Genomic DNA, 17,851 nt, shown 5'->3' on the forward strand with positions numbered 1-17,851 from the left:
CATACAATATAACATGAGAGAGAGAGAGAGGGAGAGAGTAATATGTCACTTTTACCCTTTTGCCCCCTTTTTAAAAGAGTAAGCATATCTTCATTTGTAGGGACTGTTTCGCTGAATTTGATAGAAAATTGAGATATCATGCTGCAATAGAATAATCTACATATCTTTAGTATTGGTAAATTGGTACGAGCTGATCATTTTTTATGGATCTTTTTCTTAGGTTTCTCTAGGATATTTCTTTTTTGGCAGTACATATAGATTTTGTGATGCATTTTTTTATTCTTGTTCCATAGTGTAGAGAAAGAAAATTTGGTACAAGTGTGAGCATTTAAACCTGAACCTGCACGCTCGTATACTTGGGATTTAAAGTCTTACTCTTAAAGTCTTGATTCTTACATGTGCCAAAGCAAATCCTATCTCACATCGGGAAAGGGCTATTTAATGGTTGTAACTATGTCGAATGGAAGCCCATTTAAAGCCATATAGTCAATAAATGCATTGTGTTATATTTATTTGATACACTGTTGTCAATATAAATTGAATAAATTTGAGAAAAAAAACGATACACAATGACGAAAACAAAAGAATGAATTGCATTCAATTTAAAATTTAACAATTAAAAAAAAAAGAAGAAGGCATGAATATAGTATGAATAGAACAAGAGAAGGGGGGGTGTAATAGAGAAAAGGTTATAATATAAAAAGCTATATATATATATACGAATTACCCACACCCTGCATTTGGTTAAGTAAAATTATTGTTGTGAAAAAGCCTGCAAGTGCACAGTTGTCATAATAGTAATATAAGGATATGAAATCTGATTATCATCCCACATGAATTTGTTGTATTTAGCACCAAAGAATATTAGCGTTATACTAACTAGATAAAAAACAATTGATCTTGAACTAGAACAATTTAAATCATAACTAAAATGATTACAAATAAAATATAATTTGAACACAATGGATAAAGAACCCCAAAGTTAAGATTCCACTGTACTAACCCTATTATAAACTGATTAACTATTCCTCCAATCTAGTTCAATTGATCTTAAAGATAATTTACTTTAATTTAGTAAACATACTCCTTGAGTTTTACTCATGTCAATTCTATTAATCCAAATCATTTAAGTACTAGGAAAAATTTGAAACATCTCAAAAACCTAAATGTTATGTACAAGTCTTAATAACTTTTCTTTAATATTTTTTGAACTAATATTAAAATTCAACTTTTATTACTTCGTATAGGGCTGTAATATTAGCAATAACATTAAGCAGAAGGAACTTTAGTCAACACAATTAACCAAGAATCGAAGAAATTATTTTAAATTATAAATTGAGTTAATGTGTTTCCACTCAAATTCTAGAAAAATGAACTTAATTACTCATGGCTTTGTTCAAGTCCAATCAGAAAAAGAACAAACCAATCATTCTAGATAATGTAAAAGTAAAATAACAAAAGAAGTAGAGATGCTTTTCTAATGATTTCTCTACTCTAGCAAGATTCTTGATTCTTGATCTCGAATTTGATTCTTCAATCTTTGATATCTACTTTGCTTGACGATTCTCTTCAAGCGAACTTTAAAAATTCAGTCTCCTCCCTTCTAAAACACAGAAAGATCTATTAGTAATGAGTTTGCAGTCATGCATGTTCAAAGTTGGTATGGAAACAAAGCCAAATCCATCCAAGGGTTGGACCAAAAACAATCACTTAATACAAACTGATTTCTAGTGGATGCAATCAGAGGAATAGAGGTTAGATGACCATCCAAGCCTTGGAGCATAGGCTTGGAAACCTTCAAAAACCACTCAACACTCACTCGTTTCATCTTCCTGACTTGAAATCTATCCTAAGCTTTGATTATAAACATCTTTTCATCCTTTTTCTAATACTTTTGTATCTTCATCAAATCAATATAAAATAAGAATTAGCACTTTCATTGGATGAAATCTATAAAAATTACAAATAAAACTCTAAATGATTTTTATAGATTATTGTTTCATATTGATTTGATGAATATACAAAAATATTGAAAAAATGATGCAAAGATTTTTATAATCAAGCGAGCATTGAGTGCTTTTTAAAAGTTTCCAAGCCTATGATCCGAGGCTCGGATGGTCATCCAATCCTTGGATTATGTCCAATAGTTTTTATCCAATCCTTGGATGGACTTTGCCTTGTTTTCATCCCATTGTTGATTGATCTTTCTGCATTTTAAAAGGGTGGAAATTTAAATTTTTAGGGTTCTCATAGAAAGAATTAATCTCAATATGGTGAATGTAACTCGAAGGATCATATTTGCTAAATTAGGGTATATTATCTTCAAAGAAATAGTTAATCAAATTGTAATAGTGTTAGTATGGTGGAAACCTAACCTTAGAGTTCTTTTTCCATTGATTGTTCGAATTATATTTTAATTTTGATTTAAACTTTTTTTGATTCAAATTCAATTAGTTATAATCTAGTCAGTATAAAACTATAATATACCTTGGTGCTGAATACATCAAATCCTTCTTGGACGATAATCGGATTTCACATCTCTATATTACTATTGTGACAGCTGTGTACTTGCAGAATTTTTCACAACAATTTATTTTTCAAGAAATCACTCTCCTCATAGTAGCAGAATCAAGGAATTGCTTAGATGAAAGCCTCAACATTCTTAAGTTATTTAAATGTGACAGCTGTGAATCCTAAGAAGCTATTGTGTCCACTTAATTATTTGATGAGGCATTATAGAATTAGCAGCATATGGTAAAAAATGAGAAAATGTGAAACAAATTTAGCTCAGTAGGACTTTAGCAAAGCTTATCCACTGGTTATTCCCAACCAAATTATTATCTCATTGTACTGAAATGCTCCTTCCCTAATAAAAAGAGATTATTTCAGGTTCCACAAAGCTTCCTTTTGAAGTTTGCATCAAAACAAACTGATTCTGACTTTCTGTGTTATCTTTTGATCTATAAATTTCCTCCTTGGTTGATCTGGTGGACGTTGAGACCAATAAGATACTACATTGTTATGCAATGATACTGACATGCTACCTTTTTTTGATGGAAATGCATATTGCTATCTGAGATTTGACTTTTGAGGGAAGTAATGAATGAAAAGTAACCAGTAGGAGATATGCAATGTTATGATGAGAATTGAGTAAATTAATTAGCTAGCTAAAAATTAAATTAGCTGCCAATGAAACTGAAACCTGAACTAAACATGAAGAGTTTAAGAATTGAGAGTTGCTCATGAGCCCACATTTTTGTCATGATCCATATCTCATAGGCAGAAAATGCCTGCTTTGTATATATCAATTTCTGGATGCTTCTTCTCTTATCATCTGTGATTGAATGCTAATGATCGCAATTTGTGGCTGAATGCCTTATAGGGGTCTTATGATGAAGTTTCTGAAGATGGTCCAGGATCCATGTTGGCTGATCAGATTTGTGAAGAGAACATACTACTTTTTATGAGGTACATTACTTTATTGTCAATATATTAGTTCTTCATATAGTTTTATATGTTGTTTCCTTCCTTCATTTACTAGGAATTGTATGCTCTTAAGCTTTGGTAATTTTAATTCAAAAGTAGAGTGAACTGTTTAGGAAGAGAAGCATTTTTGCTCTTGCATGCTAGACGCAAAAAAAAAATGCATGGAGTTATAATACTTTCAAGATTTATAACTATTTGATTATTTGGGATTTCGGTATTTTTGAAAGAGTTGGTGAGAGGAAAAATTGTGCTCTTTGAAGGGAATAGGTTGAGCCAAATCAAAATTCATCGTGATTTCTATCCTAATACAGAAAAAGTTATCATCTAGTTTTTCACGATTTGCATCCTGGAAAGCAGCTTGAAGGGGTTTAAATGGTGTTATCATCAGCCTGATGCAGCAGCTACGTCCTAGTCCCCATAACGTATCACCTATGTATCGTGTCGGTGACTCAAAATCCAATAAAAATTGGTCATTTCGGTCTGTATCAGTTGTTTCTGGGTAAATAGAAGTCAGTACCTCAAATTTGGCCTTTGTATCACAACCATCCCTAATTTTTAATTTGCATTACTAAACCCTCCAAACTTTAGTTGGGGTATCACTAAAGTCCTTGCACTTCATCTCCACTTAAGTGAGGACGGAAAAATGACTTGGCATCTACACGTGACTTAACTTTTATTTTTCTAAAAAAAATACATGTCAAAAGAAATTTCCATGTCATTCTTCCAAGTATTATCTCTCATCTGAACTCAGTCTTCTTGACTCATTAACTCGACTCCCTCTCTCTCTCTAAAGAAGAACCAACTTAGGTGAATCATTAGTAAACAAAGATTTAAACCCAAAATCTTCAAAAACAATCTCATCCATAGCACGCTGAATAGAAGGAAGAATAGATAACGACTCAGTTAATAAAAGAGAAGAACTTGAAGGAGGTGAGGTCTTCAGTGGTGGTGATGGATGAGAGATGGAGGTATTTTTTTGAGGAGAGCGGACAGTAGATGCAGTTGGGGATAATTGTTACTGGATCACATTTGCTGCCATGCCTGGCTTTTAGATAGCCTCTGTGTTTTCAAGAACTATGATGTTTGGGTTTGGAAGAATGTGCGGTGGGTTTTAATGTTGCTGTTGTGTGTTTCTTTGTTGAAGGGTCTTACAGTGATTTTATTTACAATATTGATGAAATTAAAAAGCTAGAAAAGAAGAAATAATGTACAATGTGTTGAGTAACTTCTTCCAAAAGATCTTCCGCAATAACTGTCTCAATCTCTCATACACTCTTGATTTGCATTTCAAAATCTTCCAAAAAAATCCTTGCTTTACTGGAAAGAAATTCGTCAAAAATCTCTCTTTCCCTATGTACGCATATAGGTTTTAAGATTTAAAGCAGTCCAGTCACACCCAAATCTACATTAGCTTCTCTTAACTGTCAACACCTCTCTCTCCCTCCATTGGAGCTAATTTCATGGGACAGTTGTAAATGAAAATGGATTCTCTAGAGAATGGGGTTTCATCGAAGAGAGGGAGTCTTCTACGTGCTTCTTCAGCTGGCTGAATTGAAAAACACCCATTTCTGCAAAGACCCATAGTCATCTTGCTTTTCAAGAAGCTAGATTATCTTCAATAGATTTCTATCCTTTGTTGTTCTTCTACGTTCTTTTTCTATTATTTGTTACTATTGTTTTGACTTTGCTGAGATTGTGGGTTGTTAGGGATTGTCTGAGTCCTCTTCTACATTTTCATTTCTGGTATTGTTGAATGAATAACGAATAGTTGTGAGGGATGAGGAGAATATCATGTGGCTTTAACTGACTCGATTTTCATGGAGTACAAACTCCATACTGTGAATTATGGCCAGCGACCTAGATCCTTTTTATTTTCTTCATTCATGTTTTAGATGCAATCAGCAGATCTGTGAGGTCTAGATCTTTGTCAAGGTTGTACTAACATCTCCCTTGATTTTCTGATTTAATTTCTTTGTACGAACTGATCATTATGGAAGTTTGATTATTATTTGGCTTCCATTTGGATCCACTAACTATATTTTACAGGTGCGAGGGACACAGGCAGAAGCAGATCGAGTTAAAACACACGGTAGGTATATTGTGCATTAAAGAAGTGCTTGTGGTCATGACTTGAAAGCTGGAAAGAATTTTTGAGTAAAAAGTAGTAATGGTAATTAATAATGTTTCTGTTGGTCAAATATTAGATAACGGAATTAGAGAAAGAGTTGGAACAGGCCAAAAGGAAGTGTGCTCAACTTTCTGCTCACCTGGAGACTAGAAGGAAGCAGAAGACAGTAAAAGAACAAACTGAAAAGATTACATAATTGGTAATGCTACTTTTCAAGCTTCTGGCACGCTGAGAACAATGTCAAACTAATCATTAACTTGAAAAGTTAGGTTCTGAATAGCTGATTTTCCCTTTTCATTCTTAGCATATTTCAGTAGAAAGCTCGACCCGGTGCCAGAAAATCAACCTACTGCTAACTCTTTTCCGCCTGTTCCTCCACATCTATGTATATTACAATGAAACCAATTTTGTAATACACTCTTGTTTTATGAAGGTCAGCAGTGTTACTTCATGTTGGCCTTAATGGTGCTGTATATATGATGGCAGCTTGAAGCATCAAAGGAAGGTAAACTCATCAGCTCGGTAATTTAATGTATACAAATTGCAGAGTATTGAATTTTTGGTATATATGAATTTTGACCCTATTTCTTGATCAGCATGTGTGGATTGAACTGTTAGCTTCTATGAATTGGATAATTCTATTTGCCCTTCATATCATGTATTCATTTCTCCATATTCTTGCAACATGATTGCAGTCTTAGGTGCGAGCTTGCGATATGTCATGCATCTTAAGGGTGAAAAGGAGAATTGTTTTAACCCATTAAATTATCTGAGTAATCAATTTATTATATTAATTGATATCAATATTAACTTTTTATTTCTTATACTCCATTTTCTTAAAAATGGGTTGTTTAATTAAAGATGAACAGAATTTAGTAATGTGTAATGTTATGTTAGGTGGTAAATTATACTTGGAAAAAAACAAAATTCTAATGTATCCCCAGTCTAGACCTAAGAATTACCAGGCAAGATTCTGATGGTTTGAGGCTCTCGACCTAAGAATTACTAGTCAATATTCTTATAGATTAGAGGCTTTCAGGCACCGAGATGGATCTCAAAGGTTCACCCTCCCAGAATCAATTCTAATTATTAATAAGGGCCAAATGTACAAATAAGCTCTTCAATTTTCCAACAATTACATTTTTAAAGTTAATTTTTGTTTATTTTATAGTGTAATGATATGGGATACAATTAGTTTTAGACAATAAAAGAAATCGTTTAAGGATATAAATGTTATATTTTTTAAATTCAGAACAGTAATTGAATATTTAAAATTTTAGAATTTAATTGTAATTTAGCCAAAAGTTTAGAAATTTATCCACGCTTTTACTATTAGAAAGAGAAAAATCTGGAACATAAGGTGGGGAGAAAAAAGAAAATAAAAAAACAAAAATATTCAATTATATGCTGCCATCCGCCTAAGTCAAGATTCCTGTTAATAGTCAAATTATGGCATGCCTCTGCCTAGTCTTCCCATTATGCACATTCCAAGAAGTTTCCAAGTAATCATATCCCTCCTCTTTCATGCAAACGACAATGCATTATCACAATCCCATCTTAAAATACCCAATCCCCAATCACCAATTTCATCGTTTTACGCCAATACCCAACAAATTTAAAAATGCCCCAATCAAAATTGGCTTGGCGGCGGCTATGGTAGATCTGACCTTGAGACGATTGTCGTCGTCGTCGTCATCGTCGTCCTCATCATCATCATCATCATCATCATCACCCAGTTCATTTCTCCAAATCCCAATCTCATTGTTTTCTGTTGCTATTCATTCTCAACAACATATGGCCACCAACAAAACTGAACCTCTAGATTCAAAAACACACAATATAAATAAGAAAGAAGAAGAAAAGAAATTGCCGCCGCCGCCGCCGCCGGAGAAGCCGGAGCCTGGGGATTGTTGTGGAAGCGGATGTGTTAGGTGCGTATGGGATGTGTATTATGAAGAGCTTGAAGAATATAATAAGCTTTATCAATCCCATTCTGATTCTAAGCGCCCTTGATATTATACTATATTCTACCCATATTCTTTGCCCTTGTATTGTTGCTCGTTTTCATTCTTTCGGATATTTTGTGTTCTTGATCTTGGGTTTTTTTTACTTGTAAAAATTCATAATTGATTGATGAGTTCTACTTGTTAAATAAATATAAACAGAGGATATTAATAAAGATCATACCTGCAGCTGTGTCAGAAATTTAATCCAACATGCGAAGAAAAACTATGTATTTCATATGCAATTTCTAAATTTGTAAGCGAATTCTTAGGAGAAATTAGGGTATCCTTCTTGCTCCCCATATGAATTAACAATCCAATAAAAATTGATACGTAAAAAAGTGAATAATTAGTAGTTACTTAGTTTTTTTTTTTAATTATTTAGTGAATATCTCTTTTAATTTTTTTTTATTCTGTTCTTTTGTTCCATATTACTCCTTTATTAGATTGTTATTTTATGGAGGGTGCTGATATGAAAGTCTGAATCCAAGGTGTATATATATATATTTCAAGCAATTACAATAAATAAATAAAAAGAATTAAGATGGCTAAAATTGTGAAGAAATTACAAAGAAAAAATCAATATTTTTAAAAGGTAGGTAGGTACCCTTAAATCCATCCTTGGTTCTGCGATTGCTTACCCTGAGTATGTGAATGTTCTGTGTGCATAATGACAGCTCCTGCAACAGATAGAATCAATGAGATCTCCTCAAGTATAATTGTTAGCGCCTAAATCAAATGGTGTTAACACACAGCAAATACATTCTCTTTGGCAATTATGAAAATGAATTTTGTCAATTCAGGTGCCAGGCAAGTGAAAAGCTCTTCAGAAGTACCATCACCCTGAACTGGAACTTCAAACAAACTTGAAGGTCCCCACTTTAGCTAGATGCAATTGAATTGCATGTATGATAAAAGTATTCTTTTTTATTGTTTAATTTTATAATATTCCAATATTTCACCTGCAAAGAATAATTAAATTAAAATTTAATTAAAATAAAAAAATTTAAAAGTTTACAATTATTTATATTATATTATCCTCTCGCTTATTTCATTTCATAAGCCGAATCCAAATTAATAAAATTTCAGCTCGAGAACCGACTTGTTTATCTATACACTCATAAGTTGCTTATAAATTAAAATTCTAATAACTTGATTTTGAAAATATAAATTTTTTATACTTTCATTTAATGTATCATAAAATTAAATTTTATCAAATATTTTATAGTTCTGTTAAAATAGTCTTTTTTTTATTCACCATTTTGGTTCAAGTCGACTGGCCGTGTGGGTCTTTATTTTTCTAGTTCTCGGAAACTATGGACCCGCTATCGCTTTTGAGTTTCTACTTAGGAAGCCCAGTGACCCAGTCCATCAATAAATGTGTTCTTTTTTCTTTTTTCTTTTTTTAAATTTTTCCCTAAAGAAGAAATTGAATTCAGATGAAGACGACGACGAAAGTAGAATCAAGAATGGTCGTTAATGGCAGAGGAGTTGGAATGCTAGTAATAGTCATAATAAGTTTAGTAAATGCAGTGAATGCTTCAAATTCAGCTTCTGCCTTTGTACAGAACCTCATCAATTCCCAAACGATTGTCATCTTCTCCAAATCCTATTGCCCGTATGCACTATCTCTTTTTCTCTTCTTTCATTATCTTTTCTTTTTATTTTGTTCTTATTATTTCAATTATATCTTGATTTAGGGTTGTTTTTATCAACATTTAGTAATTAATTAGGTCAAACATTTAAATTTAATTAAGATTCTTTCTTACTGTGTTATGCTTCTGTCTTTACATGTTCACATTGCATTGCTTTTTTATTTCATTGCTGAGATTTATTGGATTATGTATAGGATGTGATTTTTGTAATGGAATTTACGACTTCAATCAGACTGATACTGCTTAACCCCTCTTTTTAGTGTTCCGGATGATGTAATTTAGTTTCTCTGGTTTTTGATATGAAATGCAGCTTATTTTGAACTTTTGAAGAGCTTCTTCCTATTAACCAAACCTTTTCCAGCGTATGGTTTATGGTTAATATATAAATGCTCGTAAATTAGGCGGTGAATAATAATAATGTCAGCATAAGTGAATAAGGGAATTCAATTTCTTTGTGTTCTTTTGCTGTTAGGTATTGCTTGCGTGCTAAGCGCATATTCAATGAACTACATGAGCAACCTTATGTCGTAGAACTGGATCTTCGAGGTATATATTGGCCAGTATTATTTTTGATATCCGTTATTGTTGTTTGAATATGAAACCGATCTTAGATGGGGTTGTTAATATTACTACGAAAGTGCACAGACGATGGGGCTCAAATTCAGTATGTTCTTCTGGATCTGTTTGGTCGACGGACTGTCCCTCAGGTATTTGTGAACGGAAAGCATATTGGTGGCTCCGATGGTAATTTGATATAAGCTATGCCATTTGTTTTCCTGCTAAAAGTTTTGCTTTCTTCTTGGTTCAGTAAGCCATCCTGTGTGTTTGATTAATACTTTTGCTATTCAGATCTCAAAGCTGCTGTCCAAAGTGGGAAACTGCAGAAACTTCTGGCTATAGATTGATGGAGTTGTGGAAAATTTAGAGACAACACCTTCTGAACTGAAGCTGCACCTGGTTTAAAAGAACATAGTTGGATCTTTATTTCAATATTGAAATTGAGTTTTCCAGACTTCTAACAATGTTGTATAAATCAACCAGTTGTGCGTGGCTGTGTACAGTACATGAATGTATATGAAATTTAGCTTTCCAAACTTTTTTCTCTGGGCATTGTGCACATTTCATTTCCTATACTACAGCTTTATGAATTTGGGGACCTTCTAGAATGGAAAAATATGGAGTTTAAATTTGACTTTTTCAGAGCCTTTGATGTAATATGTCGTCATATTTCACTGCTATTGGAACTTAAAATCTTTGCTATTTAAGTATAAAGAAGGCCAACATCAATGAAATCCGTAGTGCAATTTGCATCCTGGTTGTGGCAGAAAAATCCATCAGTTAACCGATTGTAACACTACATATTGACTATACTACATTACAACAAATATATATATGTTGTTGCATTGAGCAGATAGCGGACATAAAGGCACAATGGCTGGGTTTACAAGCTTTCATGGAGGGAGGACACCACAAGTTTATGAGCCAATCTACTCTATATGTTATCAGGAAGAAGCTGCAGAAATCTGTGGCCGCCAGTCGCCTTTTTGTGCACTGAGCAGACCTTCTTGGTCTTTGGAGAAGGTTAGGTGAACCTCCCATCGTAGAGACTTCAACAGGTTCTCAACTTCCCCTATTGTGCTCGACTCGTCACGAACGATTAATTTGCCTCCTGGTCTCACTATCCGATCAACCTCTGCCAGCACAGGAGCAAGTTTGCACCTGCAAAACAGAAGTCCATTAATTATCAAGCTTCAGAAATGTAAAAGCCGAGTGACACTTTAAGCATATATATATATAAGCATAACTGAAAATCACTTTACCTTTTCTTCAGCCTGGAGAATAGATGATCAGCATGGAGGAGGTCATAAGTGCGAGGATAAGTGCTGAAGGACTCGCACCAGTCATGATAAATCCCAAATAGGCCTCGCTCAAATATTATAGGAAGTGTATCCGGGGAATCCGTGTTCACTACATTGAACACCCACACTTTAAGGTCTTTTAGAGCTGCTGCAAACCTGGATGCATGAAAGGTTTGGCTTTTGTATTACCAATACGTGTCTTATAATCTTAACCATAACAACCAAGCAATAGGATTAAAAAGAATGGTTACCCGCCATAAACAGCCCTCATGTCCATAACATTTCTCACATTGGACCAACTGATGCCTAATCCCTTCAAATATGATGAGCGTACCACATGTTTCCAGTGTGCATAATCTGTGGCAAAGTCCTGAGGAGCTGGTTTTCCGTAAATCCCCATCTGAGAGCTGTTCAGCCAGTAAGGAGGCGTCTGTAGCCTACTCGGCCAATCCTCTGGCCATCGAGCCCCTCTCTCATTGTCATCGACTGGCACCCGATGCATGCATGATTGCAGAGGCACATACCTAAAAGTACAATTCCAGAATGACGACAATATTCTGAAATCTGAAGTTTTACTAGGCTATCAGCACTTCTATTAGCTATTCATGCCATCGCTAGCTATATTCTCACAAGGACAGGGGTAAGAAAAGTACCAGGCAGCATTTGGATCATCATCGCCCTTGCACATTGGAGGAGTATTTTTCTTCCTTTGATCATAGCAATCATTGGATGAAGGTTTGCGGTAGATGGCAGCACCAACAGAATTGAGTTTGTCCTTCTTAATCGTAACGAGCTCCCAACACATGGATACCGTCAATGCAGACATTGCTTGGAAAAATATACTAGAAGGTCAGCTTGAAATAAGTTCTAAATGATTATTTTTATTTCTTTTGGCATCTTAATCAGTTTGAATCTTTTATCCCATTTACATTCGTTCAAGCCACGAAGTTAGGCAATTGTCCAAAATAAAGCATGTACATAATCCTACCTTGCCATATTTCTACATCTTCTTCAAGCTTTTGGTACACAGGTGTAGCTGACCAAACAAAATATCCTCCCGGCCGAAGGACGCGGTTCAATTCCAAAAGTAGCATACCACCTGAAAAATTTTAGCATAAATATAAAATGGAAAAAAAAAAATTAACATATTAGAAGTAATTATATTGATATATTTGAAACTAAGTGCAACTGAAAATTATGAATTCATCACAGGAAACACTGAATGTGTTTATGTTGTTTCATGCAACTCTTTTAACAGAAGAAGAAGAAGAAGAAGAACAAGAAGAGTTATGACCATCTGCATGCCAAGGCACTCGACAACGAGCACAATGCAAGACATCGAAAACCCTGCTAGGGAACGGGAGACGCTGAGAACCCATGACAGCGGAGATAGCAGGTATCCCTCTTTCAAGAGCAAACTGAACTTGTGCTTCATGTTCATCTTTGGGTGCAAAAGACATTGTAAGAACATCTTTTTCGAAAAGATAACCGCCAAAGCTTGCGACACCACACCCCACATCCAAAATAACTCTAGTACGCTTCCCCCATGCAATATTAGGCACTGCCTGCAACCGCAAACAACCATGATTTAGGATATATTAAAACATCACATTATTCTTAGATTTATATAATTTCTAGAATCCCTAGTTCCATCTTGAAGAAATATGAAAAATTAAGAATCTTTAATTACCTGTTGAACAAAGTCAATGTAATGAAGAGCTCCATGTATGAACTGGGTGCCTCCACCTGGGAAGGTCAAGAACTCACCTGTCACCTTAACCCAGTTCTGGTGTCCCTTCACCTCTGCTAGTTTTGTATGAGGTACATTATGATACCATATCTGCCATATAATGGGGCACAGAAGTAAAAGAAGGAGAAGTTATCTTTAACTATTTACTGCATTCAGCTGTATATTACTCATTTCTCTCTTATTCATTTAGAAATTATGCCTAGGCATATTTCAGTGCAGACTTCAACACTAAAACGTGAATCAAGAGTATTGTTCTGGTATTACCTTATCACGGCTTGCAGGCCATGCGATAGGTCGTTTGTAACCGTCAGGAAGTGGGACCAAACATGTAGGCCCCTCTTCAGGACAATGTCTCTCTCTGTGCTCAAAGTGCCTGGTAGTTCTTAATTGCCTTATTGCCTTCTCATTGTCAAGACAAGGAATATAATCAGGACCTGCTGTGACATTACAGAGATGCCAAGTGTACCCATAAATGCTTTCTTTGCCATCTGATTCTCCCTTTCGTCTCTCTTTTTGGTTCTCTGACTCGGTTGCTTGAGTTGACCATGACTTTTTTGATTCCTTTGACTCCTTTGGTATTTCTGTAGAAGTCCCTCCACCAGGAAATGATGATTCGCTGGTGGATTTCTGTTCCATTGTTGTTTCTTCTTTCGTTTCTTGGCTTGAAACATTGTTCTCACCTTGAGATTCTTTCTCAGTTTGTTGATTATCAACTTTAGTATTCAAGTTCACTGTGGCCTTTTCAGATTTTTTGTCTCCGGGGGTTGTTACATCTTCAAATTGATGTTCTTGTTCCAGCTGCTGTTCCTGTTGTTGTGTTTCATCGGTTGAGGTGGATTCTTGCTTCTGCTCTTCTTGTTGTTTCTCCTGTTGCTGTTTCATTCTTTCTTGTTGATCTTCTTCTGATAACTCATTTTGAGATTCTTGAGAAGTGTTCTGAATTCCGGCATCTTCTTGTCGTTGTTGCTGTTGCTGCTCCTCATATGATTTTGTAATTTCCTGATTGTTTTCAATGCTTTGAGTCTCTTGCTGCTGCTGCTGCTGTTCTTGATCTGCGCTTGATTCTTGGCTCTTAGACACCAATGAAATTTTGCCGCTCTCAATGTTTTCTTCCTGTTCTTGTTGCTGATTTTGAGTATCCTGTGAATTTTCAGCATTTTCAGATGATCTGGTTTGCTCTAGACTGATATCATTGCTCTCGTTTCCTGTTTGATTAGATTCAGAAATTTCTTTATTAGTATGATCAGCTTGCTGATTTTGGGTCATTAGACTTTCTTCAGATATCTGAGTCTGTGATTCTGTCTGCTTCTCCTGTTCCTCAACAGATTCTTTCCTATCTTCAACAACAGAACTCAGTTCACCACCACCTGTTTCTTGCTTACTCTGCTCAATAACAATGCTTTTAGGATCATCAGATTTAATGGCATCTGCAGGAAGATCACCAGGATTATCTTCAAAAACAGGTTGGTCTTTCTTGTCAGTATTTTCCTCATTATTATTAATACTCTGTGCCTCATTAGTAGCTGAGGTAGCATCAGCATTATCAACTAAGGTAGCAGCATTATTGGCAGTGGCGGTGGCGGAGGAGGAGGAGGTGACTTTGGTGGGGCGAGTGATGATTTGTGGAGGGACTATTGATGTTGAAGTTAGCATCCACACACCTATAACACATACTGCGATGAATGCAACAGTAGTAACTGTGGATGTGTATGAAGATGATGAGCTACGTTTACTTGTGCGAGGCCTGCTTAGAGGCATGTTTGGCTTCTTTATTTTCTAGCTTAAGGGTGCCAAAGGAGTCTGTGTCTGAACTTTGAAGATGGGAAAATGTGAAAGGTGAAATTTGGTTAGAATTGAATTCAAATGGAAAAAGAAAGGCAAGGAGAGAAGTTTCAGGCTTTGCTTGTGGAGGAAAATGATGATTGAACAAAACTGTTTTACGACAAACCAAATAAATTTGTAAGTATTTTCAATGTAGAATTTATCAAAGATCCTAAGAAATTGGAAGTTGGTTACTCTAACTGTCTTAAACATTTCTTAGGACAAAGTGTCATGTTAAAATTCTCTTTAATAACAATAATAATAATAATAATAATAATATTGAGAAGATTCTATGCATATTTATGCTCTTAAATATTATGATTATTTTACCAGTTTAATATTTTAATTTCTGATATAATTTAATAATAAATATTTAAGATTTATTAAATTAAATTAAAAATTAAAAATATTTAAATATAAAAAAATTATTTATATTAAATTATATTAAAAATTAAAATATTAAACTCACTAACTAATATAAATTTATTATAATATAACAACACTAACTTTGAAAATTCGACCTACCAGTGCTGAAGCTCCAACCCACAGTAACAAAATAAAAATAATGTTAGAACCAAAAAGAAAATACATTGTAAAATTAAAGAATCGACAATTTGGCTTAAGTGTCCATTCAGCCTCTTAAACTTTTTTAGCTTGGGATAAAAATTCAATAAAACTGCTAACTAGCTAGTAAATAAATAATTTAATAAACTTTTATTAACTGTATTTAATATATTAAATAATTATTTATAATTTATCTTTAAATATATCTTATTTTATAATATCTTCTTTATGATGCAAGCTACCAAAAATAGTTTATAATAATTAAAATGCTATAACTAATTTTATTTAAGTTAATTGGAATTTTTATTATAAATGAATTATTAAATAAATTAATTTATAAAATATCTCTAAAATGAATTATTATTAATTAATTTTAATAAAAATATCATTATTTAGATTAATAAAATAATCAAATCAGTTAATAACATATTAAAAAAAGCTACTAAAACTAACATAATCAATAATTTTAATTAAATTAGTTATTAGTTACTGTTTTTTATAATTATTTAATAAAAAATAACTATCAGTTGTATAGAATTATTTTAAACCAATTTATCTAAAACACTTAGACAATTGGAATGATGCAACATGCTTCATACAAAAAGAATACATATAAAATCTATTCCAAATCACTCAATCTAAATTCAATAATGAATTATTTATCATAGTTCTTCTATATCTCTATTTTTTTTTTTCTGTTTTAACAAATATTTAACTCTTAATTTTATATGTAACAAATATTCAATTAGGTATTCCAGTTTTACCTTTTTTTCTTTAATTATTATAAATTAATATTAACACCATTAATTTATAATAATTAAAAAGAAAAAAAAGGTCGCGACTTCTATTTTTGAATCAAATAAATTCAAATATTTTTCCTTATTTTTCCATCACTTTCTTAGGAATGAAATACTTACAAAGAAACAATTACGCAAATAGGCTATTCCCATTCACTCCCAATCCAACACGTAAACTTTCAATAATCAAAATAAGATGGTGATCTTTATTTAAAAAAATATAATTTCTATAATAAAGAACATTTTAAGAAATATTTAAATATAAAGAATAAAATATTTTATTTAAGTCTAATAGACTTGTTATATTTTATTATTTGTCTTTCTTTTTATTTTTAACTTTTACCAATTGAAATATACTATAATTACAAATATCAATTAAATCAAATGTATAAAAATTTATAATGCATTTATTAAATATAAAATAGAGAGTGAAATTTAACTTTCCAGAATATCGAATTGACTATATATTTTATATTTAATAAATAAATATTGCATTAGAGTGTTATTTTATGCTATTACTATTTAAAATAAAAAAATTGACATATATAAAAAATGCATTGGAGATGCTTTAATACATTGTCCTTTAATCTTTAGGATGCGGAGCAAAAACACAGGACAATAAAATGTGATTTTTCTTTTAGGGCCAAATTCAGCCATGCAAATTAAGACATCAAAAGAATGAGAATTTTTTTTAAATATATTAAGATCAGTAACAAATATGATTTTAGTATGTAACTTTTTATAAGAGATATAGTATTGTTTAATTTTTTTTTTCTTTGAATTTACAATGTAGTTATTTTTTAGTTATTTTTTAATTATTTTTAAAAAATCAAAGGTCAGCTGAAACTGTAGATTGGAAAATAAAGTTAAAAAGCCGTATTCAATATTTCAACACAGTAAAATGAAAATGAAATTAAAAAGAAACTTTAAATTTAATAAAAGAAATTAGGAATTTCTAATGTTTTTCTAAAAAGGAAACAAGCTTTCCAAATCTTAGCTCTGATTAATTTTTGAAACAGCTACTTATTTTTGCTTATTGATTTGTTTATTTATGTTAATTACTTCTATAATAAAAAAATTTAAATAAATAACAATGTGTCTTTTAACCGCAATGCAAACAAGGCATCTAAATTGACATCCATGAATGGAGTACTTAAAAATTTAAAAAAGAAATTAAGAAATCTAATCCAACTAAAACAAGGATTAGGGACCCAAATAGTTATATTCACAAAATCTAAGGGTCTATCATTTACCCATTTTTACTTTCTGTCAGGATTAAGCATAGAAATGCCCATCAATTTTTTAAGACCTCATTTTATCTTAGTTAAGTATTTATTATTTTCCTTTGTATATTAGATTACTCATCATTGAACCTTTTTATGGGTTTGCATTTTCCATGAAAAGTTTATATTATCCCATTGTGCGTTTATGATCAATTTTCATTTCACATGGAGAAGAAATGTTAACAATAATAAAAGAAAAGAATAAACAGGAAAAATAAAAAAAAAAGACTATAATGACATTTTTTTTTTTACAAAAATATCATTTTTATCTTTAAAACAAATTTTACTTAATTTTACCCGTATTTTTTTTCGAATTCCTAATTTAAGAAAAATCCAAATCAGGTCAATTTTTTTAGACTATTTTAATATATGAATTTGATAATATTTTTATTAAAATAAAATCGAACTAGCTCACAAGTGATTCGGTTCATTTGCATCCCACTAGATCCTTCAAATAAGAATGTTTTCAAGTTCGAATCTTGAGCCCAAATATCAGCATTTTGAG

The 17,851-nt window shown here is 32.5% G+C and overlaps 4 protein-coding genes and 1 long non-coding RNA gene across 22 annotated transcripts in view; 3 read left to right on the forward strand and 2 right to left on the reverse strand.

Moving 5' to 3' along the window:
* The window catches only part of LOC8277614 (protein MICRORCHIDIA 1), a 39,375-nt gene extending 28,999 nt beyond the window's left edge, over positions 1 to 10,376 (forward strand). Inside the window, exons 16-22 of one of the 16 annotated variants that reach the window (XR_007215959.1) lie at positions 3,383 to 3,468; positions 5,533 to 5,575; positions 5,691 to 5,813; positions 5,919 to 6,119; positions 9,745 to 9,818; positions 9,911 to 10,016; positions 10,122 to 10,376. Coding sequence is in view for 3 of the 16 variants with exons in the window: in XM_002533613.4 (XP_002533659.2) it covers positions 3,383 to 3,468; positions 5,533 to 5,575; positions 5,691 to 5,810 (249 nt within the window). In the remaining 13 variants the exon portion in view is untranslated. Of the gene's footprint in view, positions 1 to 3,382; positions 3,469 to 5,532; positions 5,576 to 5,690; positions 5,814 to 5,918; positions 6,210 to 6,309; positions 7,466 to 9,744; positions 9,819 to 9,883; positions 10,017 to 10,121 lie in introns of those variants that run through there. The other 15 variants (XR_003080834.2, XR_003080833.2, XR_003080836.2 and 12 more) reach the window with 15 other exon arrangements.
* Positions 7,139 to 7,798, forward strand: LOC112536925 (serine/arginine repetitive matrix protein 2). Its single transcript, XM_025159858.2, has one exon. It carries the CDS (start codon positions 7,139 to 7,141, stop codon positions 7,625 to 7,627), a length of 489 nt encoding a protein of 162 aa, XP_025015626.1. The 3' UTR covers positions 7,628 to 7,798.
* LOC125370114 lies at positions 8,086 to 8,513 on the reverse strand. The gene is made up of 2 exons (XR_007215965.1): positions 8,380 to 8,513; positions 8,086 to 8,297 (listed from the first exon to the last, which is right to left on the reverse strand). It is a non-coding gene; the product is annotated as an uncharacterized LOC125370114 (long non-coding RNA).
* Positions 8,844 to 10,376, forward strand: LOC8277610 (glutaredoxin-C3). 2 transcript variants are annotated; one of them, XM_015728051.3, is made up of 4 exons: positions 8,844 to 9,235; positions 9,745 to 9,818; positions 9,918 to 9,979; positions 10,122 to 10,376. In XM_015728051.3, exons 1-4 carry the CDS (start codon positions 9,057 to 9,059, stop codon positions 10,170 to 10,172), a joined length of 366 nt encoding a protein of 121 aa, XP_015583537.1. In that variant the 5' UTR covers positions 8,844 to 9,056; the 3' UTR covers positions 10,173 to 10,376. The 2 variants fall into 2 exon arrangements, with proteins under 2 accessions (XP_015583537.1, XP_002533656.1); XM_002533610.4 differs by having other exon boundaries at positions 8,859 to 9,235; positions 9,918 to 10,016.
* Positions 10,377 to 10,555: 179 nt separating this feature from the next.
* LOC8277613 (probable methyltransferase PMT27) lies at positions 10,556 to 14,796 on the reverse strand. Of its 2 annotated transcripts, XM_002533609.4 has the most exons (8): positions 13,146 to 14,796; positions 12,822 to 12,971; positions 12,426 to 12,696; positions 12,120 to 12,230; positions 11,785 to 11,959; positions 11,383 to 11,655; positions 11,093 to 11,287; positions 10,556 to 10,991 (listed from the first exon to the last, which is right to left on the reverse strand). In XM_002533609.4, the coding sequence occupies exons 1-8, from the start codon at positions 14,637 to 14,639 to the stop codon at positions 10,775 to 10,777; spliced, it is 2,886 nt and encodes a 961-aa protein (XP_002533655.1). In that variant the 5' UTR covers positions 14,640 to 14,796; the 3' UTR covers positions 10,556 to 10,774. The 2 variants fall into 2 exon arrangements, with proteins under 2 accessions (XP_002533655.1, XP_025015625.1); XM_025159857.2 differs by lacking the exon at positions 10,556 to 10,991 and having other exon boundaries at positions 11,089 to 11,287.
* Between the last annotated feature and the right edge of the window lie 3,055 nt (positions 14,797 to 17,851).

Source organism: Ricinus communis, chromosome 5 (genome assembly GCF_019578655.1).
Source record: "Ricinus communis isolate WT05 ecotype wild-type chromosome 5, ASM1957865v1, whole genome shotgun sequence".
NCBI classification, from domain to species: domain Eukaryota; kingdom Viridiplantae; phylum Streptophyta; class Magnoliopsida; order Malpighiales; family Euphorbiaceae; genus Ricinus; species Ricinus communis.